This window comes from Chinchilla lanigera, unplaced genomic scaffold (genome assembly GCF_000276665.1).
Source record: "Chinchilla lanigera isolate Chin_1 unplaced genomic scaffold, ChiLan1.0 scaffold00059, whole genome shotgun sequence".
Lineage (NCBI taxonomy): Eukaryota > Metazoa > Chordata > Mammalia > Rodentia > Chinchillidae > Chinchilla > Chinchilla lanigera.
The window spans coordinates 13,073,896-13,092,382 of NW_004955460.1; the positions used below are offsets into that span (position 1 = coordinate 13,073,896).

Below are 18,487 nucleotides of genomic sequence, written 5' to 3' on the forward strand. Positions count from 1 at the left end.
CGGCGGCGGCGGCGGCGCGTGGGCACCGGAAGTGCCTCCCGCCGGCCCCGCCCCGCTCGTGCCCACGGGGGGAGCACTTCCGGTCACACGGGGTTGCCCAGAGAGCGGCGCGGAGAACAGAGCGCAGCGGGCGAGCGCCCCGATGCTCCTGGGACTCACCACCCCGAATTCCCCCGTCGGCCGCCCCTTGGCACGCCCACGGGGGTCCAGCCCCTCAGAGCACCCCTTCCTTCGGACCCAGCTGACCTCCCTACGGGATTCAGGGGCGCCTTCTGAGGACCAGGACCAGTCCACGAGGACCCCACGACGTGTAGCGACCCCCGTGTTGGGAGAAATCGGGCCAGCCTGCTGTTGCCAGACCCTGCTGTGGCCAAAGGGCATGGTAGGGGGTGGTCATCCCTCTTAGGGAATGGGCGGGGCAGCTGCGCGATGTGCCCACAGCTCCGCCACACCCCCCTCTGGAACCGCTGTTACCGCAAAGCCAATGTAGGTCGGGGCAGTCGTGGGCAAGGACAGGGGTGCATGGACCATGACAGCCGCATGTAGAAAGGCATGGAGTTGCAGAGGCCGTAGGTGGAGGAACGTGTGGTCAGGACGAAGGGGAGGGAAGGGCCGTCGAAGCAGAGGGCATAGCCCACACAGAAGTGATATAGGCCGGGTAAGATCTAGGGGAAGGGGAGGTCCGTGAATTCAGTGACCACCCACAGTACTTCCCAAACCTGTCTGGGGACGTAGCTGGGGTCTGATGCTGAGCGCTGGCACCCACAAAGGTCCACGGCCTTTTTTCAGTCTGGAATGTTGTGGACTGGGGTTCCTCCCAGCTGCCACCCCACGTGAACCATTATTTTTAGTACTTAGACTCTCCAGGGGGCAGCAACCAGAGGGGCTGACCGGAAAGAATTCCCTAGTCCAAGAACCAGCACCTGCTGTGAGCTTCTCAGGCCAAGGAAGCACTCAGACTTGTCCTGGAGATAGTGCTGTCATTGTCTCCAGTGGCCACCATTCCCCGCCATTTTTTCCAGGCCACCTCCACATGGCGCCCTTTGTCTTGTGGGTATCCAAGCTTTCAAACCGTGGACTCCTAGCTTAGACCCTTCCTCACCCTACCTGGCAGGTTCAGCAGGAAGCAGCATTTTCCCCAGGGGGTTCCAGAGAAGGGGAGGTAGGAAAATTAATCATTAACCAAGAACAGTGTTAGAGGTAAAGAGAAAGAGCAGAATGTGGAGATGCCAGTGCCGGGCAGCCTTTGCCCCCCCTTAGGCCCAAAGGAGAGGAAAGGGTAGAATGGTATCCATCCTCCCGTGAGCTGAAGGTGTAGAGATGGGTTCACCAAGTGGGAACTGTCATTGTACAGGGATGGTGAGGGTGGGGAAAGAAGACCCCAATCCTGCCTTCCCACACCCTATCTCCTGCCAGCACTGCCCTTTGGCCAAACCCACCTGGAATTGGAAGGCAGGGAGGGAACCAGGGTTGCATCCCTCTGGGGTCAGTCTCCAGGGTCCAGAGCCAGGTAGAGAAGAAATTCTCTCCCATAGGAGAGAATTAGCAGCTAGTCTCTGTCTCAGAACCCTCACCTTCATCGCTCAGGGACCCCACACCATCCAGCATCTCCCCTGCACATGTCCCCACATGATCTGTTCCCAGTGACCCATTTCTTCCCCACTCCCTTCTCAAGAGTCTATCAGGACGCCCAGGCCACCCTCCCCTTCCAGTCTGTTCGGGTCTGAGTCTCCCACTCAGCTGATGGTCCTTCTGATACAGGAAAAATATAACTCCTGACCTGTTAGATGACATGTGTGGTCTCACAACATTGAGGAATAAAGTTGTCAACTGAAGGAGGAAGTTAAGAGAGTTTTATTAAAAATAAAGGGAAGAAGAATAGCTTCTGAATTTCCAGGAGGGGTCCCAAATGGGTGGCCACCACAGCCTTTTGTTGGGGGTAGTTTATATAGCAAAGTCACAAATGAGTACAACATGGGTCAAACCACAATCAGCCTATAGAACTACAAATATAGCTGCTTAGCTAATATTGATCTAGTACAGAAACGAGTCAAATAGCAAGGGTACATGGAAAAAGAAAAGACATTTTTGGGAAGGGAGGAGAGCTTGGGTCCAGATAGGCTGGTCACACAGCTGTGTCTGATGCCTAGCTGGTCTCACTGGACCAGGTGGTGCTAATGACAGTATAATCTCAAACTGCTGTTTATCTCTAGGGAGCCATGCAGGCCTTGCTATTGCTTCTTCATCCTGAGGCCTGGTTGCTTCCAGCCACAATTCTGATGTCTTTATTTTTTTTGTGCTGACTTCCTTGAGAGCCCAATCCCTGTCTGACTCCATATTAATTTCTGTCTAACTTAACTTCTGTAATACTTCCTTAGGGTGGAAGCTGAGCAGAGAGGCTGTAGCCCCTAGACCATCTCTGCAGGTCATCTGTACTCCTCCTGACCATGACACACAAAGTTTCCAAGGCTCATTTCATTCACGACCCTGAGGGCCACAGTCAAGCAAAGACCCAATGGTCTACCACGTTCGTGCGACCTGGGTCAAAATTGGGGCTGCTATTGCCTGGATGATCTGTCCCCTGGCCCAGCCTTGTAATTTCCAGAGCAGAGTGCTCAGGTGGGCCACCCACCATTCTGTGAGAATTAAACCTACGCCATGAGATAGGAGACTCCACATCTGTGTTGGTTTTACAGTCAGATACATTTTCCTGTCGTTCAACCCTGAATGGCCCCTTACACTGGCCCTGCATTCCCTGGCCTGGATCAGATCATGGGCAGTGAGCCTTGCCAGCGGCTTGGCTGAGTCTGGGTACACAGCCCTCCCCCTGGCCCAGCGTCATCTTTGTCCCAGCTCAGGACAGTGAATAGCTGTCCCAAATGGGCCATGCTTACCTGACCCATGTCCTTGGCCCTGAGCCTTCTGGCCACCTAAGTCCAGAGCTGGCTGCCCCAGGTGCCTGTAGGCACTGCCCCAGGAAGGACTCTGCCTGGCTCTGCACAGGGAGACCCAGGATCCAGGCCTGGCCTGCCTACTCCCTCCCTGACCCTACAGTGTCTATGTGAAGTGCTTGTGCACAGCACATACTCCCGAAAGCACAGTGTAGCCCCACTGCTCAGGGTTCATGAACCTCCCGGTCCCAGGTAGGTCCTGCTCTCTGCGTCCCTCTGGCTCCATCTTCTTGTAGGTCCTAGGACCTACAGCACACCCCACCCTCCCTCTCTCCAAGGTCTGCAGCCTTATGGCTAGACTCCCAGGCTATGCACACACACATGCGTGTGCACACACACAAACACACGCCTATGCTGCTTTTCCTTTACTTGGTAGAACAAATCACATGCCTTGCACTCTGCTGTGTGCCAGGCCTTGCATACAATCCCTGAGGAGCTCAGGCCCTGCTGCCAAGCGAGGTGGGGTTGGAGGAGACCTTCAAATCAGGGTCACGTGGTTCACCCTACTCTAAGAATCATGTGCAAAGGGATGTGATGGGGGATAGCAGGGCTGAAAAAGGTGGGGAGAGAGGCAAGAAAGCTCATGGGGGCCCCAAGGCTGTGGGCACGGATGGGATATCAGTAGGGAGAGACCTACAAGAGTGAGCTGGGTCATAACAGTCTAGGGCAACATGTGGGGACCAGCACATCTGTCCAGACTGGGTGAATAACCTGCCCTCACACTTGGGGATGGGACTCAGGGCATCTGAATTTATCATGGGACACCCCACCCCCCACAAAAGTGAAAAGTATGATCCAGCCAGGCATGGTAGTGTACACCTGTAATTCCAGCATTCTGGCAGTCTGAGGCAGAAGGGTCAAAAATTCCAGCCCAGCCTGGGCAACTTAGCAACTTAGTGAGACCCTATCTCAAAATAAGAAGGAAAAAAAATAAGTGGAGTAGGGTGCTGGGAATGTAGCTCAATGCAAAAGCCTTGGGTTTCATCGCCAGTAAAGAAAAAGAAGTATAATCCTAAGAGTAGACATGGTGTTGGTACCCCTATAGCAATGATAGAAAATTGGAGAGGAATTTGATGTCACTTTTGGACTTGATGGGCCAGGGTGCAGACATGCCCCAGGCTTGCCCATCACCTGCCTCCCTGCAGGGCACGTAGGCTGGAGCATAGCAAGGGCAGGGAACCATTTCCACCCCATGTTAACTGAAAGCAGACAGTGGGCCTTCTGGGGAAGAAGTGAGGAGGATCAGCATGCCCACACCAGGGCCTATTCTGCCTGCCACCAGCTGCTTACAGAGCTGAGGAGAGGGGGTTGGCAGCCTGCATGGGGACAAAGCCTACCTGAATCTGTGCACCCTAGGGAGAGCAGGAGAAAGCAGGAACAAGAAGGGCAGATGCCCACACTGGCGTGGCAGCTTCCCCTCCCTCGAGGGCACATGGGCAGAAGTGGGCAGGGGCAGGAGGGCAGCAGCTGCTCATCCAGCCTTGGCTTGAGCTCCGGCCCAGTGTCACAAGCTGGTTTGGGCTTAGAGGACAAGAGACAAGGCAGTGCAAGGCACAGCTGCCACCTCTAGGCATCAAGCTTGAGGTGGAGCAAGTCCCAAAGTCCTGACAATGAGGTGCAGCCTGAGCGCTCTGGGCCAGGGGCTGAGAGAAAGTTGAGGTGACATGGTCCCTGCACCTCCACAAGACAGGGAGCATTCCTGCCAAGCCTGAAAGGCGGCCAGAAACTGGGACATAGTGAGTCAGGGGACACTCGGCTTGAGTCAAGAGCGGGAGATGGAGCTTGGGGTAAGTCCCATGGACCCTGAGGTGGCAGCAGAGGAGGGTCATGATTTGCCAAAATAGATGAAGAAGTGGCCAGGATTTCAGGAGGGTAGTAGGGGGCAATCCAAAGACTGCTGGTCTAGGTGGATAGTGACAAGGTAACAGAATTGGGAAGTGTCCCCCTAGGAACATCCATGTGGCCTGTTTCTGTGATCCCTGACACCACTGTGAAAGATAAGGCCTCCTTCTGCTCCTTGTCCTTCCAGATGGAGCCAGTCCTTCCTGCCTCAGCCCTCCCTGGGATGCCTGTGTCCCTCAAGCACCAAGTCTGTCACATCTTTCAGCCAGACACCTTCAGGGCATGTGGGAGTGAGTGGTCACAGTGAGGGGAGAGACAGCTCCCTCCTGACCTGCTTGCAGACAAATGTGACACAAGTGTCCACCAGGCAGGTTAGGCCAAGTCCAGCTCCCTGCAATGAAAACAAAGAACAGGCGGGGGTGGGGGAGAGGTCTCTACTGCATACAGGAGAGGACCAAGGGCCTGGGGACAAAGACTCTCCTCCACCGGCCCACAGGCTCTTCTGGGGCTCTTCAAAACTTGCTCTCCACGTGTGAACTTCCCTGTCATCTTTGTGTTGCCCAATTATAGCAAAAATCCCATCAAGTCAGTTTAGCCAGAACCTCACCCTCAACATGGAGTCAAATCCCTCAGCTCCCACCTCCCCCAGGCGATGTCGGCTCACCCTGGCTACCTTCACAAGCATCTTCAGTCTGTCTGCCCAGAAGCTCTCATGCTTAATAGCATTCCATCCACCCACAGCTGCCTATACCCTGGCTCCTTGACTATAAACCCCCATGTGCAGAATTGAGCCCAAAAATTCTATAGGGAAGTCTCTTCCCCCTTTTTGCACTAGGTCCTGAATTAAACTGGTCTTTGGCACTTGAAGTACTGACCAGCTCTGTTTTTTTTTCAGAGTGGCACTACTGCTACCTGCCCACTTTGGGCATGTGGGGCCTGAGCAAGGACAAGGGTCAGCATCCCAATATTCCAGGATCCTTTGATTCCCTATGGCGTGGGAGCCTGGGAGTAGGCCAGGAAGGCTTCCTGTAGAAGGAGACAGCTGCTGTGCAAGTCCTGGGAACTGAGTGGGAGTGAGCTCTGCCTAGCCAAGAAGCCAGACCTGGAGGGGATTCAGGCTGCCCCAAAGCCCACTTATGTGGGCAGAGACATCCTGGGCCTCACGGGTTGCAAACAGATCCAGAGGCCTGGTACGTGAGCCACACAAGTGAGCAACAGAAGTGAGCCACAGGTGCGCCACAGAAGAAGACTGGTGCACAGAGAAGCTGCCTGGCCCCTGCTGGATGGCATACAGCCCTCCAGCCTTCTCTGGGAGGGCAGGGCAGGGACCAGGCCACAACACCCCCAGTGAAGTGTTTCACAAATACATGTGAATATTCCCCTCCCTCATTCCCTACAAACTGCTTATGGATACATAACACAGGCATGGACATTGTTTTACTGTTTTTGTTTTGTTTTGTGTTGTTTTATTGGTACTAGTCATTGAAACCAGGGTCTTTGCACTGAGCTACATCTCTAACCCTTTTAAAAATATTTTTATTTTGAGACCAGGTCCTGATAAGTTGCCCAGGTTGAACTAAGACTTGCCATCCTCCTGCCTCAGCCTCCCAGAGTGCTGTGATTATAAGTATGCACCACCACACCCAGCTGAGACAGGGCAATTTTATTAGACAAAAATGTGTGCTCCTTCTTGTTGCCCATTAGATTTCTTCTCTTACTTTGATGAAACTGTTTTAAAATCGCTTCTTCTCCTAGTGAATTCAGGACAACCTGTGAGGATTGAGTTCATCAGTACCAGGAAAGTCCAACCAAGCAGCAGTGTCATTGTCCTTGTGTCAGGGCATCCTGAGGCCTGGGGCTGGTCTGGCAGCTTCCCAGCTGTAGACAACTTAATCCCTCCTCTGCATTCCCTCATGGTCACTGGCCTCGAAACATGCCAGCCCCACTGCTAGAAGCAAGAGGCAAGCATCATTAGTGAATGGTTTTAAATCACATTATTCAAACTTGGTTTGTATTTATATATTATTGTACCACTAATTATTTACTTCTTCCTAATGAAAGTAAATAGATACAGGAAAAAAATTTGAAGGATAGTAGAGTAGTGCTAAATCCTCATCTACAACTTCAGGAAGACAATAGATAATGCCTTAAATAATGTAAAAAAATGGAATATAGGTTTATTACTGAGAAGTGATGAAGCTGGCTCTGGCAGTGCACACCTATAGTCCCCAGGACTTTGGGAGGCTGAGGCAGGGCGGTTGCAAGTTTGAGCCCAGCTGAGACGACTGACCAACTTAGTGAGACCCTGTCTCAAAAGTAAAAAATGTAAAAAGGGCTGGAGACGTGGCTCAGTATAGAGGTACTGGCTTCAATCCTCAGAAAAGAAGGCAAGTAGGAAGGGGAGGGAAGAGAAAAGGGAGAGAGAAAGAAGAAAAGAAAGGGGAGGGGGAATTATGATCCAAATATCAGAAAAAATAACTCAAATAATTGAAAAAAATTAGAAAAGAAGAAGGGGAGAGGACTGTAGGTGGGAAAGTGGGACAAGGATATCTATACTTTGTGATAAGCCTTTTGGGGTCAGGCCTCAGGGAACAGGAAAACCCCTAACATGGCACAGAGTAGTCCAAACTATAGCCCAAAGAAATAACCACCTAGTTGCCAAGAAAGCCCTTTGGCCACTATTATGCCTGAATGCCTCAGAGAGGGGCAGGAAGGACATCATACTTGGATCCCTCTGTCTAGCTCTGGTCTCTAAAATAGATAAAACCTTGAGCTCTTTTCTGATTCTCTCATCAAAAAACAACCTTTTGCTTAACTTTTACAAACATTGTATACATGATAAATTATGAGAAACTAAGACAAATTACATTCTTGGTAAATTTGCTGGGTTTGTGAAAACTCCTGTTGCATTTTTTCACTGGCGAGCCAGCCTTGAGGCCTTGACTGTTTTCTTCCCAAGTTAAACTCCTTGTGTGTGTGTGTGTGTGTGTGTGTGTGTGTGTGTGTGTGTGTGGTATAGTACTGGGGATCAAATCCAGGGCACCCTGCAGGCTAGAGTTCTACTACTGAGCCGTACCACCAGCTGTTTTTATTTTATTTTGAGACAGTGTCTGGCTCTAACTTGTTATACTCCTGCCTTGGAGTTCCTGAATGCCAGGATTATAGGCATGCACTACCATGTCAGCTGTGAAACTCCTTTTCTTTATGCTTTGGTCTACATTTTGCTTTCACACTTCCCAGTCTATGAATTAGGGCCCCTGGGGGACACCGCCCTGAAAGTGTCTCTGTGGGTATGAATGAAGGAACTGGGACAGTGTAAGATCTTTGTGACTCAGCACAGCCACACCAGCTCCTAGACATCAGCTCAGATGTGAGGACTGAGTATGTCAGTTCACTGGGAAATCACAGCAGGTACTGCTCTTTGACTATGTGATCAGATTGCTTTTTCCCATGATACTCACCATATAGGTGGTTCCATAGGAGAGTTTTTGCTTGTTTGTTTGTTTGTTTGTTTTTGAAACAGAGTCTCAGCATGTTGCCCTGACTAGCCTCCAACTCCTAGACTCAAGTAATCTTCCTGCCTCAGCCTCCTCAGTACTGGGATTACTGACCTATACCACCATGCCTGGCATGATGGGGATTTTTAAAAGGGAATTTTAAAATCTAAGGTAGAGAATTGTCATGGAAATGGAGCACAAAATAACCACTAGTGTATGTGAAACCAAAGTAACAAATCACGCTTAACCTCGAAATAAAGCAACCAGCCCACATCTCATGGTGCAAACACAAAACCACAGGGATTCTTTCCCCAAAGAGGACACAAAGCTCCTTTCTCCATAGTTGGATGATGCCATTCCTCTTCTAGATAAGACACGTTGCTTCTTAAATAAATTTCCTTCAGTTTAAATATTGAGATATAAAGTTATCTGGAGCCAGGCATGGAGGCACATACCTATAATCCAAGCTGAGGGAGGGAGGCTGAGACAGGAGGATCACAAGTTCATGCACAAATGGGCAACTTAGAGAGACCCTGTCTTAAAATGAAATATAAAAAAGGACTGGGGAAAAATCCCTGGGTTCAATTTCAGTATTACAAAACGAATGAATGAATGAATGAATGAATGAATGAATGAATGAATAAATAAATAAATAAATAAATAAATAAATAAATAACCAACCATGGTTAGTACCCTTTATGTTAGATGTTTGGGAAATTAGAGATGGATTGAGAAAAAATAGTTAACATATAAACAAAGAAATTCAAATGAACATAAACACAAAGTACTCAGAACGATTACAACCCTCGGGTCTGTAACTGGTCACATGATCACAGCTAACATTGAAAGCTGTCTTCTTCTATGCTCTTCTACCCTCTTTGCCCAAAGCAAGCACCCTGGTATGGCTGACCTTAACCAGAATCAGAGACGGGCATTCTGGGAAACATAATGAGATGAGAGCCACAGTGCAGGAAAGGGGAAGAAGGGAGAGAGGCTTGGGACAAGTCCCACCCAGGAAACCTGATCCACACCAGGGAAGAACTGATGCCTCTGTTGTCCCAGACTCAGGCGAAGTAGCTGGGTCTTCCCAAGCCACCACATCAGAGACATTTCCAGGGACAGCACCTGTGGAAAAGGTGCAGATGTGGGCTTCCGGGCGTTGGGGAACCCACACATCTATCCAGGTGCTCCACCCAGAGAGTTGTGGAGCAGAAAATCAGTGTTAGCCCAGGCTCCTGTCCCCGTGTAGCTCACCCCACATCTCATGCTGATACCACTCCAGTGGGGGAACATTTACTGAAGAAGGAGGGTGCTGTACAGTAGGGTCGTCACTGATACCCCTCATCCTGCTCATCACCCTGTTCTAGACCCACAGCCTTCAGTATTCTGCTGGGTGGGGGCTCTGGTCTCAGGCAGTGATTGAGACCCTCACCCTGGCAAGATCAGGGCCCCTGGTTAAATGGTCAGACATCCTGTCTCTCCCATGAATGTTACTTGGGTAAGTGGCTCCAGGCCCTCCGGGGAGGGGTTGAGGAAATCATTGTCCCTGTTTACTAGAGACAGTAGAATCATAAATTCCTTCCCAGCAAACCCAGCTCCTCTGGACCTGGGAACTCTCTCAGATCTAGAAACTGGCAGACATTGTGACTTTCTATTGGGGAAACTGACAATGTCCTTCATGGTCACTCAGTTTTCTTGTGGGATATGTAAGTCAAGCAATGCCCTAGGAGCTGGCTGCCCATCCCTCTTGGCCTTGGGAGCACTGTGGTCACTACATACCACCACAGAGCCCCAAGGGTTTGTGCTCCTGGATGCTACTCCCGTGAGCTCCTTACTGCCCACTTCCATAGTCGTGTCCACCTTGCCCTGGCAGCCAACCATTACAGCTGGCCCTGCTAGTCCAGGATCCTGCCATCCTCATTGACATGACAGAGTCCAGTTCCACGACAGCACCTCCAGAGTGAGCCCTGGCTTACCACAGGGAAGAGCTCCTGTTGAGCTTCCCAAGGCCACTGTCCCCTGCCTTGCATGCTCTGTAGCTCCTTGGTGAGAGCAGCGTCCATGCTGGTGCAGTCTCCTGGTTCCTGCAACTGGGTCTTACCCCATCTTTGGTGAGAAATCCTGTCCCTCCATGTGCAGAGTCAGTCCTTTCCCTAGGGACCTGAGAGATTTGGGTAGGACTTGCTCCCAGGCGGTATCAGAATGAGAGACTGGGACAGGGAAGGAGAGGAGGCAAAGTAAAGGTTCAAAAGTGTTCTTAAGCCAGTGTGGTGGTGCACACCTGTAATCCTAGCATTCTCTGAGGCTGAAGCAAGGGGGTCTCAAATTCAAGCTCAGTCTGAGCAAATTAGCAAGACTCTATCTCAAAAAAAAAAAAAAAAGTCTAGCCATGTAGCTTAGTGGAAAAGCTCTAGGTTCACTCCCTAGTACCACACACAGACATGCAGTCTCAAATGCAAACCCTGAGAATTTTGATCAGATCCTGCAGGCAAGCTCCCTCCCTGCCAGAAGCAGGAGAACTTGGCTTGTCCCTCTATACTTATTCTAATGCATTAAGGGTCACAGTCACCAGAGGGGAGGCAGTTCTTAGGGACATCCAGCTTTTCTACATAGGTGGGTCCAAGAGTTTCCAGTAGCCCAAGGGCCATCTCCTAGTGAAGTTGGTAATAAAAGTTGGGGGCTAGCGGAGCATAAGATGACCAAAAAGATCTAAAGGGATTTGGCTGGCTAAATCTGATAATCCAGGATTTTTAAGGAGCTGGGCATGGAGGTGCATGCCTGTAATCCCAGCACTCTGGGAAGCTGAGGCTTGGCGGCTTGGTAAGACCCTATCTCAAAAAAGGGCTGAGGATGTAGCTCAGTACAATCCCTCACCCCAGGTTGGGAGACTCAAGGACTCTCAGGAAGCGGATAACAAGCCTCATGACTTCCCCTCCCCAAGTTCCTCCCAACAGAGGCGTGTTCCACCCCAGCCCAGCACTTCACACCACATCTGGATTCAAAGGTGCAGAAACCCACCTCCCCAAGCATCTGCCTTCTGATCTCTGTCCTTCCCATAAGGGTTTTACTGCATAAACCCATTCCCTGGACAAGCTCGCACAGGCTAGAATGGAGAGGTGGGGTGAGGACTGGCCAAGGGCCCTGCTCTAGAACACCCCACAAAACTTCCTTAGAAGTGAAACCCCTGGGGCAAGACAAATCCAGGGACAGAAGCATAAAGACAAGACACTGTAGCTCATTTTAATTTATTTTTCATGTTTTGTTTCTCACTTACCAACACATGTGTAAAACATGGCAGGCTGTGTTAGTAAAGGAGAAGTAGGGAGGGAAGAGGGCAGGAATCAAGCAGCCACACATGGGACATCAGGTAGAGCAAGAAGTGTTTGGCAGCCAGAGGTAGCCAGTGACTTCTTCCCAGCAACCCGCTTTCCCATTGTGAGACTTCAGCAGTTGCTGCTGCTATTACAGCCCCTGCCCCAGACTATTTGGTAAACAGCCTTCCTGTTGCTCCCAATCCTTGTCCCCAGTATATTTTTCCCACACCTCCAGCCAGGAGGCAGGGTCTGCCGGGCAGCCCCTTCCCACCACCTGGTCCAGAAGACCTCTGCCCCTGCTGTTAAAGCGCCAACTCCTTCAGCAGCATCTGGACAACCCGAGGCAGAGCAGGGCTGTCCCACGCTCTTGGGAGGGGGGCTCTTCTACACCTTGCAGAAAACCCTAGAATGCCCTCTATGTTAGCCACAGGCTGTTACTCCAGTAGATGCTAAGGGGCCACAGGAGGGCTTGGGAACCCGGGATCGTGGCAGCAGAGGGTTAGAACTCCTCTGCGCCTGCCCCAAGCGGAACCCTGGGCTGCCCCAGAAGGAAGGTTTACCTTCCATCCAGAGCAGGGCTTCCTGGCACTTCTTTGTACTCTGCCCCCCTCCCCTGTTGCACACTGTTACAAACACGGGCGTTTCCATCAGAATCATATCCACCTAGATGCACTGCCATCCTAGCAAGTGTTTTCAAAGCAAATGCCACCGAGAGGACAATTCAATGCCTTGATCAGTTTTCAATCTAGTCCGGGTAAATTCTACACCTCTCTCCCGTTTTTCTCCTTGAAATACTTCTCACCAAGATCCATCTTCTCCCTGTGTCTCTCCATATAGATACCTTATTCTCTGGGTAGTGTTCGGTCCACTGCAATTACTTGTCACAGGGAGTTTTCTCAGATGACTCTTGTTTCTGCGAAGTCTGATTTTTTCGCAGGAGAAACAAAACATTGTGGCCACCTGCGCCCTATCTATTGGCTTTCCCGTGCTATCTTACGTTTCGTGGATGAATTCTGGGGGTGGGTGTGAATCTGTGAACCTGAAACTTCTCAGGGAATCTGGGGGATGATGGAAGTCTTTTTTTCCCCGCAAGGATATTCCAGGAGACCACAAACTTGGGAGCAATGCGTCCGGCCATCTCCACACGTGTGCGCTCAGGGATCCACAGGGGAAGGTAACCCATGTCCCCCGCGCTTCCCTGCTCTGCGATCCCTGAGGCACACGTATCACGCATCAGGGCGCCTTGGCCGCTGCTGAAGCTGCGGACCCCGAGGTCGGCTGGGCACGTGCAGCTCCGCTGGGGGGCGCGGGCCGAGATGCGCGCAGCAGACCAAGGCCCCGGGAGCGGCCCGCACCGTGCAGCTGGCGCTCGTGGCGGCGGATCTGTACCTTGTGGCGGAAGCGCTCTCCGCAGTCCTCGCACACGTAGGGCCGCTCGCCCGAGTGCGTGCGCCGGTGCCGCAGCAGGTTAGAGGAGACGCTGAAGCGCTTGCCGCAGTCGCCGCAGGCATAGGGCCGCTCACCCGTGTGCGTGCGCTGGTGCTGCACAAGCGCTGAGCTCTCACTGAAGCGCTTGGAGCAGTAGGAGCAGGCGTAGGGTTTCTCGCCCGTGTGGATGCGCTGGTGCGTCACCAGGTTGGAGTGCTGCGAGAAACCCTTGCCACACTCCCCACAGCGGTGCGGCCGCTCACCTGTGTGCGTGGCCTGGTGACGCACCAGGTCCGTGCTGCGGCTGAAGCCCTTGCCACACTCCCCACAGATGGTTGGCCGGTCCCGCGCGCGGCGCCGCCGCCTCTGCCGAGTGGGGGTCAGAGCTGCACTGCCCGCCGGTCCTGGGATAGCCACCACGGCCGGTGTGGCCATGGCTGGCAGCACCATGAGCTCCTGAAGTACCACGTAACCTGGGGGAGCTACCACAACAGCCGCTGGGGCCCCTGGGACTGCAGCCCCACTGGCTCCTGCAGCAGCGGGCACCAGCTCCAGCTGCAGCTCAGGTTGCACGGGGGTCAACTCCAGCTGCACCTCCTGAGGCTGTGCGCCCAGGTCCACAGGGGTCAGCTCCAGCTGCACCTCCTGCTGCTCTAGCTGCTGCTGCTCCAACTGCTGCTGCTCCAGCTGCCGCTCCAGCTGCTGTAGCTGCTCCTGCAGTTTGAGCTGCAGCTGCCTCTGCTCCTGCTGCCGTTCCAGCTCTTGCTGCCGCTCCAATTCCTGCTGCCGCTCCAACTCCTGTTCCGCTGCCAGGTCCACAGGCATAAGCTCCAGCTCTACCTCTTCCTCCTCCTCTGGTTCCAATGCAGCAGGAGGCTGTTGAAGAGGTTCCTGTTGCTGTTGCTGGAGCTGCCCCTGCTGCTGCAGCAAGAGCTGCTGCTGGATCTGTGCCTGCTGCTGCTGGAGCAAGAGCTGCTGCTGTAACTGTTCCTGCTGCTGGAGCAACAGTAGCTGCTGTTGCTGGAGCTGCTCCTGTTGCTGTTGGAACTGTTGCTGCTGTTGGAACTGTTGCTGCTGTAGCTGTTGCTGCTGTTGTAACAGTTGTTGCTGTAATACTTGCTGCTGCTGCTGCTGCTGCAATAGTTGCTCTTGCACTTGGCGCTGCTGTAACTGTTTTTGATGCTGCAACAGTTGCTCTTGTACTTGCTGCTGCTGCAATAGTTGTTCCTGCACTTGCTGTTGCTGCAGTAGTTGCTCTTGCACCTGTTGCTGCTGTAACTGTTCCTGCTGTTGCTGCTGCTGTAGTTGCACTTGTGCTTGCTGCTGTTGTAACTGTTCCTGCTGCTGCAATTGTTGCTCTTGTACTTGCTGCTGCTGTACCCCTTCCTGCTGCTGCACCCCTTCCTGCTGCTGTACCCCTTCCTGCTGCTGCTCTTGCACTTGGTGCTGCTGTAACTGTTTCTGTTGCTGCAACAGTTGTTCTTTCACCCGCTGTTTCACCTGCCCATGCTGTTGCATTACCTGCAGCTGTGGCGTCAGTTCACGGTGTTGTATGGGTTGGTGGTTTTCCTGTAGTTCCTGCTGGCTTTGCGACCGCTGCTGTTGCCCATCCTGCTGCTCCTGTTGCGATTCTGGTTGATGTTCTAGTAGTTCGTTTTGTTGCTGCTCTTGTGGCTTCTCATACTGTGACTGTTGCTGTAGTTCTGGCTGCTGCTCTAACTGTTGCTGTCGCAATTCCTGCTGTCCTGGCTTGGCTTCCTCTGTGGCCCCTCCTGGGGCTGAGACTGCCCGTAGTTGTGGGCTGCTGCTCCCCTCTTCCTCCTCTTGACTCTCGCTCCCACCACTGCCACCTGTAGTGGAAATGGCAGGAAGCCAGGACAGAAGGATCTACAGGCAGCTGTCTCATCCAGTGTTCCCGTAACTGCCCCTCACCCTCCCACACACAGCCAGTCAAGGGTGCACTAATGAGTTCAGCCGAGACCCAAAAGCATCAGCTCAAGTGACAATGGCAGCATGGCAGCATGGCAGACAGTGAAATGCTCAGGATGGAGTCTGGATTAGAAATATGCCCAAGGGACTGTTGTTACCTCACTCTGAGCCCCAACTCTAACCCCTTCTCTGGGTTTCCTTTCACACAGTTTAGATCTTTGCACCTATACCAGAACATGTGCCAAGGGCTCTCAACACCATTGTCTGTGAAGTCCCTTGTGCTTCATCCATATCCACTGGAAATCAGAGAACCAGGTCTTCCAAGAGCCCCATGCTGAACTCTGACCTCAGTGATAGTCACACCTTCAATAAATGAGCTCAACTTCTCTGTAAATAATAAGGCACTTCTTCAAAGCTGCCTGGAAGGGCTACCACAAACAGTTTTGAGAAATCACCAAAGTGATTGTGAAGCCAGGTTTCAGATGGGCAGCCCTTATTTCAGAACCTGACTTACAAAATTAGGAGCTGTCCTGCCCCCTACAGGCTCAAGAGCCTGAAATATTCTCTACAGCCTGGCAGGTGCTTGAAAACTCCCTCCAACTGCAAATCTTCAGGATTCAACTAGCTCTGTTTGAAATACTGAGATATGAAAGTATTTTAGGTTGGCATTCAGGAATGAAAAGGGACTAAGGCTCGTGGAAATCGACCAATTTATTTCATGGACCCTCAGTTTCCCCTTTTGCAAAAGGAGATATATCCTTCTCAGGAATATTGTGAAATCCAGAGAGGATAAACATAGAGCCTCAGTACTGGGTAAGGTGCAAACACAAGAGTTACTCCATTACTATATTTTTCCTTTCTGCATGATGTGCAATTTCAGTTTCTCTAACTATTAATATTATACTATCAGAAAATCCTAATTCATCTTTACAGGTGTGAACTTAGGAAATTTCTCTATTTCCAAATCTGATTTCAACATATGTTCTTCCCATAGGATCATATTTTAAATTTTGTAATGGAAAGCCATACTTTGATTGATAAAATTTTGCTTTCTGGCCATTTTTCCAGAAATATATTGATAGAATAAAACCAAAAGATATCCACATGTATATAATCCTCTTTTAGAAAAATATTTCTAGTGACCCGTGCTTAGGCTAATGATCAGTGAATGCATTTTTCATGGTCACATCAGCTGGAGGTATGCAGGTGGTAGATGAAGACAGCCATGAAGTCCATCTGATATCTCTTAGGCACCCCTTTCTCCCACCTCCTCTGGGAGCAATAGGAACAAATCATACCTCTGTGTGACTTGCATACCTAGCTTGGCAACATGGCTACTGTGACTTTGTGGGGCAGAAATTCCAGCATTTTTATCAAAGGCATTTTGTAAATATGTACTTAAGCTGGGGATTTAGCTCAGCAGCACAACACGTGCCTAGCAAGTGCAAGGTCCTAAGTTCAATTTCCGGTATCAGAAAAAAAGGAGTCAAATATGTACTTAAGTGTTGCCTGATATGTACATCCTTGCAAGGTTTTTGTCAGTTAAATTTATAAATCAGAAGAGCCCTAGCCAGACACATGCCTATAATCCCAGCACTCTAGGAGGCTGAGGCAAAAGTTCAAGCAAGTTCAAGTCCAGCCTGGACAGCTTGGCAACTTAGCAAGATCTTGTCTCAAAATAAAAAATTAAAAGCGGGGGGGCGGGGGGGAGAGCATAGCTGGGGATGTAGCTCAGTGTGAAAGCCCTGGGTACAATCCCCAGTACTGAAGGGGAAAAAGAGTCTTTGTTTAGCCCACATGTCCCCAAAATCCTTCCAATTCCGTCTGTCCTCCCAAGATCTGTTTAACTCTGCCCTGGGCCCTAATCAGTGCCCTTAAAGCACCCAACAGGAAACAGACTCTCCTGACTATGGCCACAGTAGAAGGCTCATCCAGTCTGGATCTCAGAGGGAGCACTCTTGGAAGACTGGCAGCATATTTGCCCCAAGCATCAGGTGGAGAAAAACAGATGGAAGCAGTGTTCTAGGACAAGTGAGCAGGGGTAGAGGACACAAGGGAGAAAAGCCACAGAATCAATGCTTGAGGTACAAGCAGCAAAGGGGAGAGTATTTCTGCCCCAGAATGCATCTGGAAACTGGAGACTGCAGCCAGGGCCAGGTGGAAGGACAATGGAGCCACCTGACTGTGGAGCACCTGGGACCAAGTTCCAGCCAGCAAGAGTGTGGGGGTCCCCTTTCCAGCAAGACTTCTGGCTGACCAAGCCACCTGGGAATAATCCCAAGGCCAACATGCAGGTGTTACTCAAGGCAGCTAAAGTTGCAGATGTGAGTGGGTGCAGGCTGTCAACTACCCCAAAGTACCTATCTCTGCCACGTCTTGGGGTCTGTCAAAAGACCCTCACAGGGGAAATCTCATCATCCCTCCCCCAGCCCTCACCTGAGACAGTGTCAGGCCCTGGGCCCCCATCCTCAAGACATCGCAGCTCCAACACAAAGGTCTCTGCCGCTGGCCTCAGCTCCATCCTGTCGGTCACATCGGGGTCTCCGGGAGCCGGCTGTACTGAGAGGAAGGAAGGAAGCTGCTCAGGTGGGAAGTGACAGCTTCTCCTGGCTATTCAGAGGGCTCTATTTTAGCCCTAACAGAGCCAGTGGCCACTCCTCATTGAGACATGCTGAGGGAACCAGCCCTCCAAGGGTAGTGATCCAGAGTCACAGATGGACATTTAGGGGGTGTTCTCAGGCAAGAGAGAGAGTGTCCATGTCACATTTCCCTTGCAGCCTTCAAAGGAAGTCAGTTCCCTTGGTCTCCCAGGCCTCCTGTCTTCCAGATGGCTCTGGGAGCTCACCCAGCCTTCCAAGGCCACCAGCAGGCCACATGTGTCAGGTGCTACCCCAGCCTCCTGAGAAGGTAGGTGCCCAGAGCTCTATAACCCAGGGCAGGGGATGCCAACCTGCCTGGGCTCCTGAGCCCACCCTGCAGAGGGGGCCCTACATACAGGCCTCCCCTCTTTCCCATCCAGGCTGACTCCTACCCCCTGGGCCTTTCCAAAGTCAGTGCAAACCCTCCTACAAGAGGCGCCCCAGGGCCTCACCTGGGACAGCATTTCTTGCGGCAGGCGGGCAGGCAGGAGGCAGCCCCTGCACTCGGGGAGGTGTGGTCAACAGAGGCTGCAAGGTGAAGGCCACACAGCAATCAGCTGGCTCCTTCCGAAGGCGCCTCCACCTAGGGAGGCGCTGGCCATCCCGGGTGACCCTTCTGGGCACTCCGGAGGGTCCGCGCTGTCAGGGCTGCCGAGGTCGCCCTGGGCCAAGAGAAGGGGCAGAGTGGAGTTCCCGGGCAGAAGTTGGTGGAGACTCTCCGGTGGGGGCGTGGGCCAGAAGCAGCTGTGATCGGACGCAGGGCTTAGGGTTACCCTCGGGGAACCATCGCCCGCCGCAGGGCCCGGGCCGGCGCCCTAGGTTGGCCCGCAGGGTGGCCTGGGCTCGGGTCGGCGGGGCCGCGAGACACAGGTCCTGGGCGGCCACTG

General features: G+C 52.0%; 1 protein-coding gene across 1 annotated transcript; it reads right to left on the minus strand.

Annotated features, from left to right (window-relative positions):
• Positions 1–11,519: 11,519 nt before the first annotated feature.
• On the minus strand, positions 11,520–18,487 carry Znf853 (zinc finger protein 853; the record flags this gene model as incomplete). The annotated part of the gene is given in 3 exon segments (XM_013521244.1): positions 11,520–14,882; positions 17,398–17,515; positions 18,053–18,487. Coding segments are annotated over 3 exon segments (2,175 nt in total). The 3' UTR covers positions 11,520–12,837.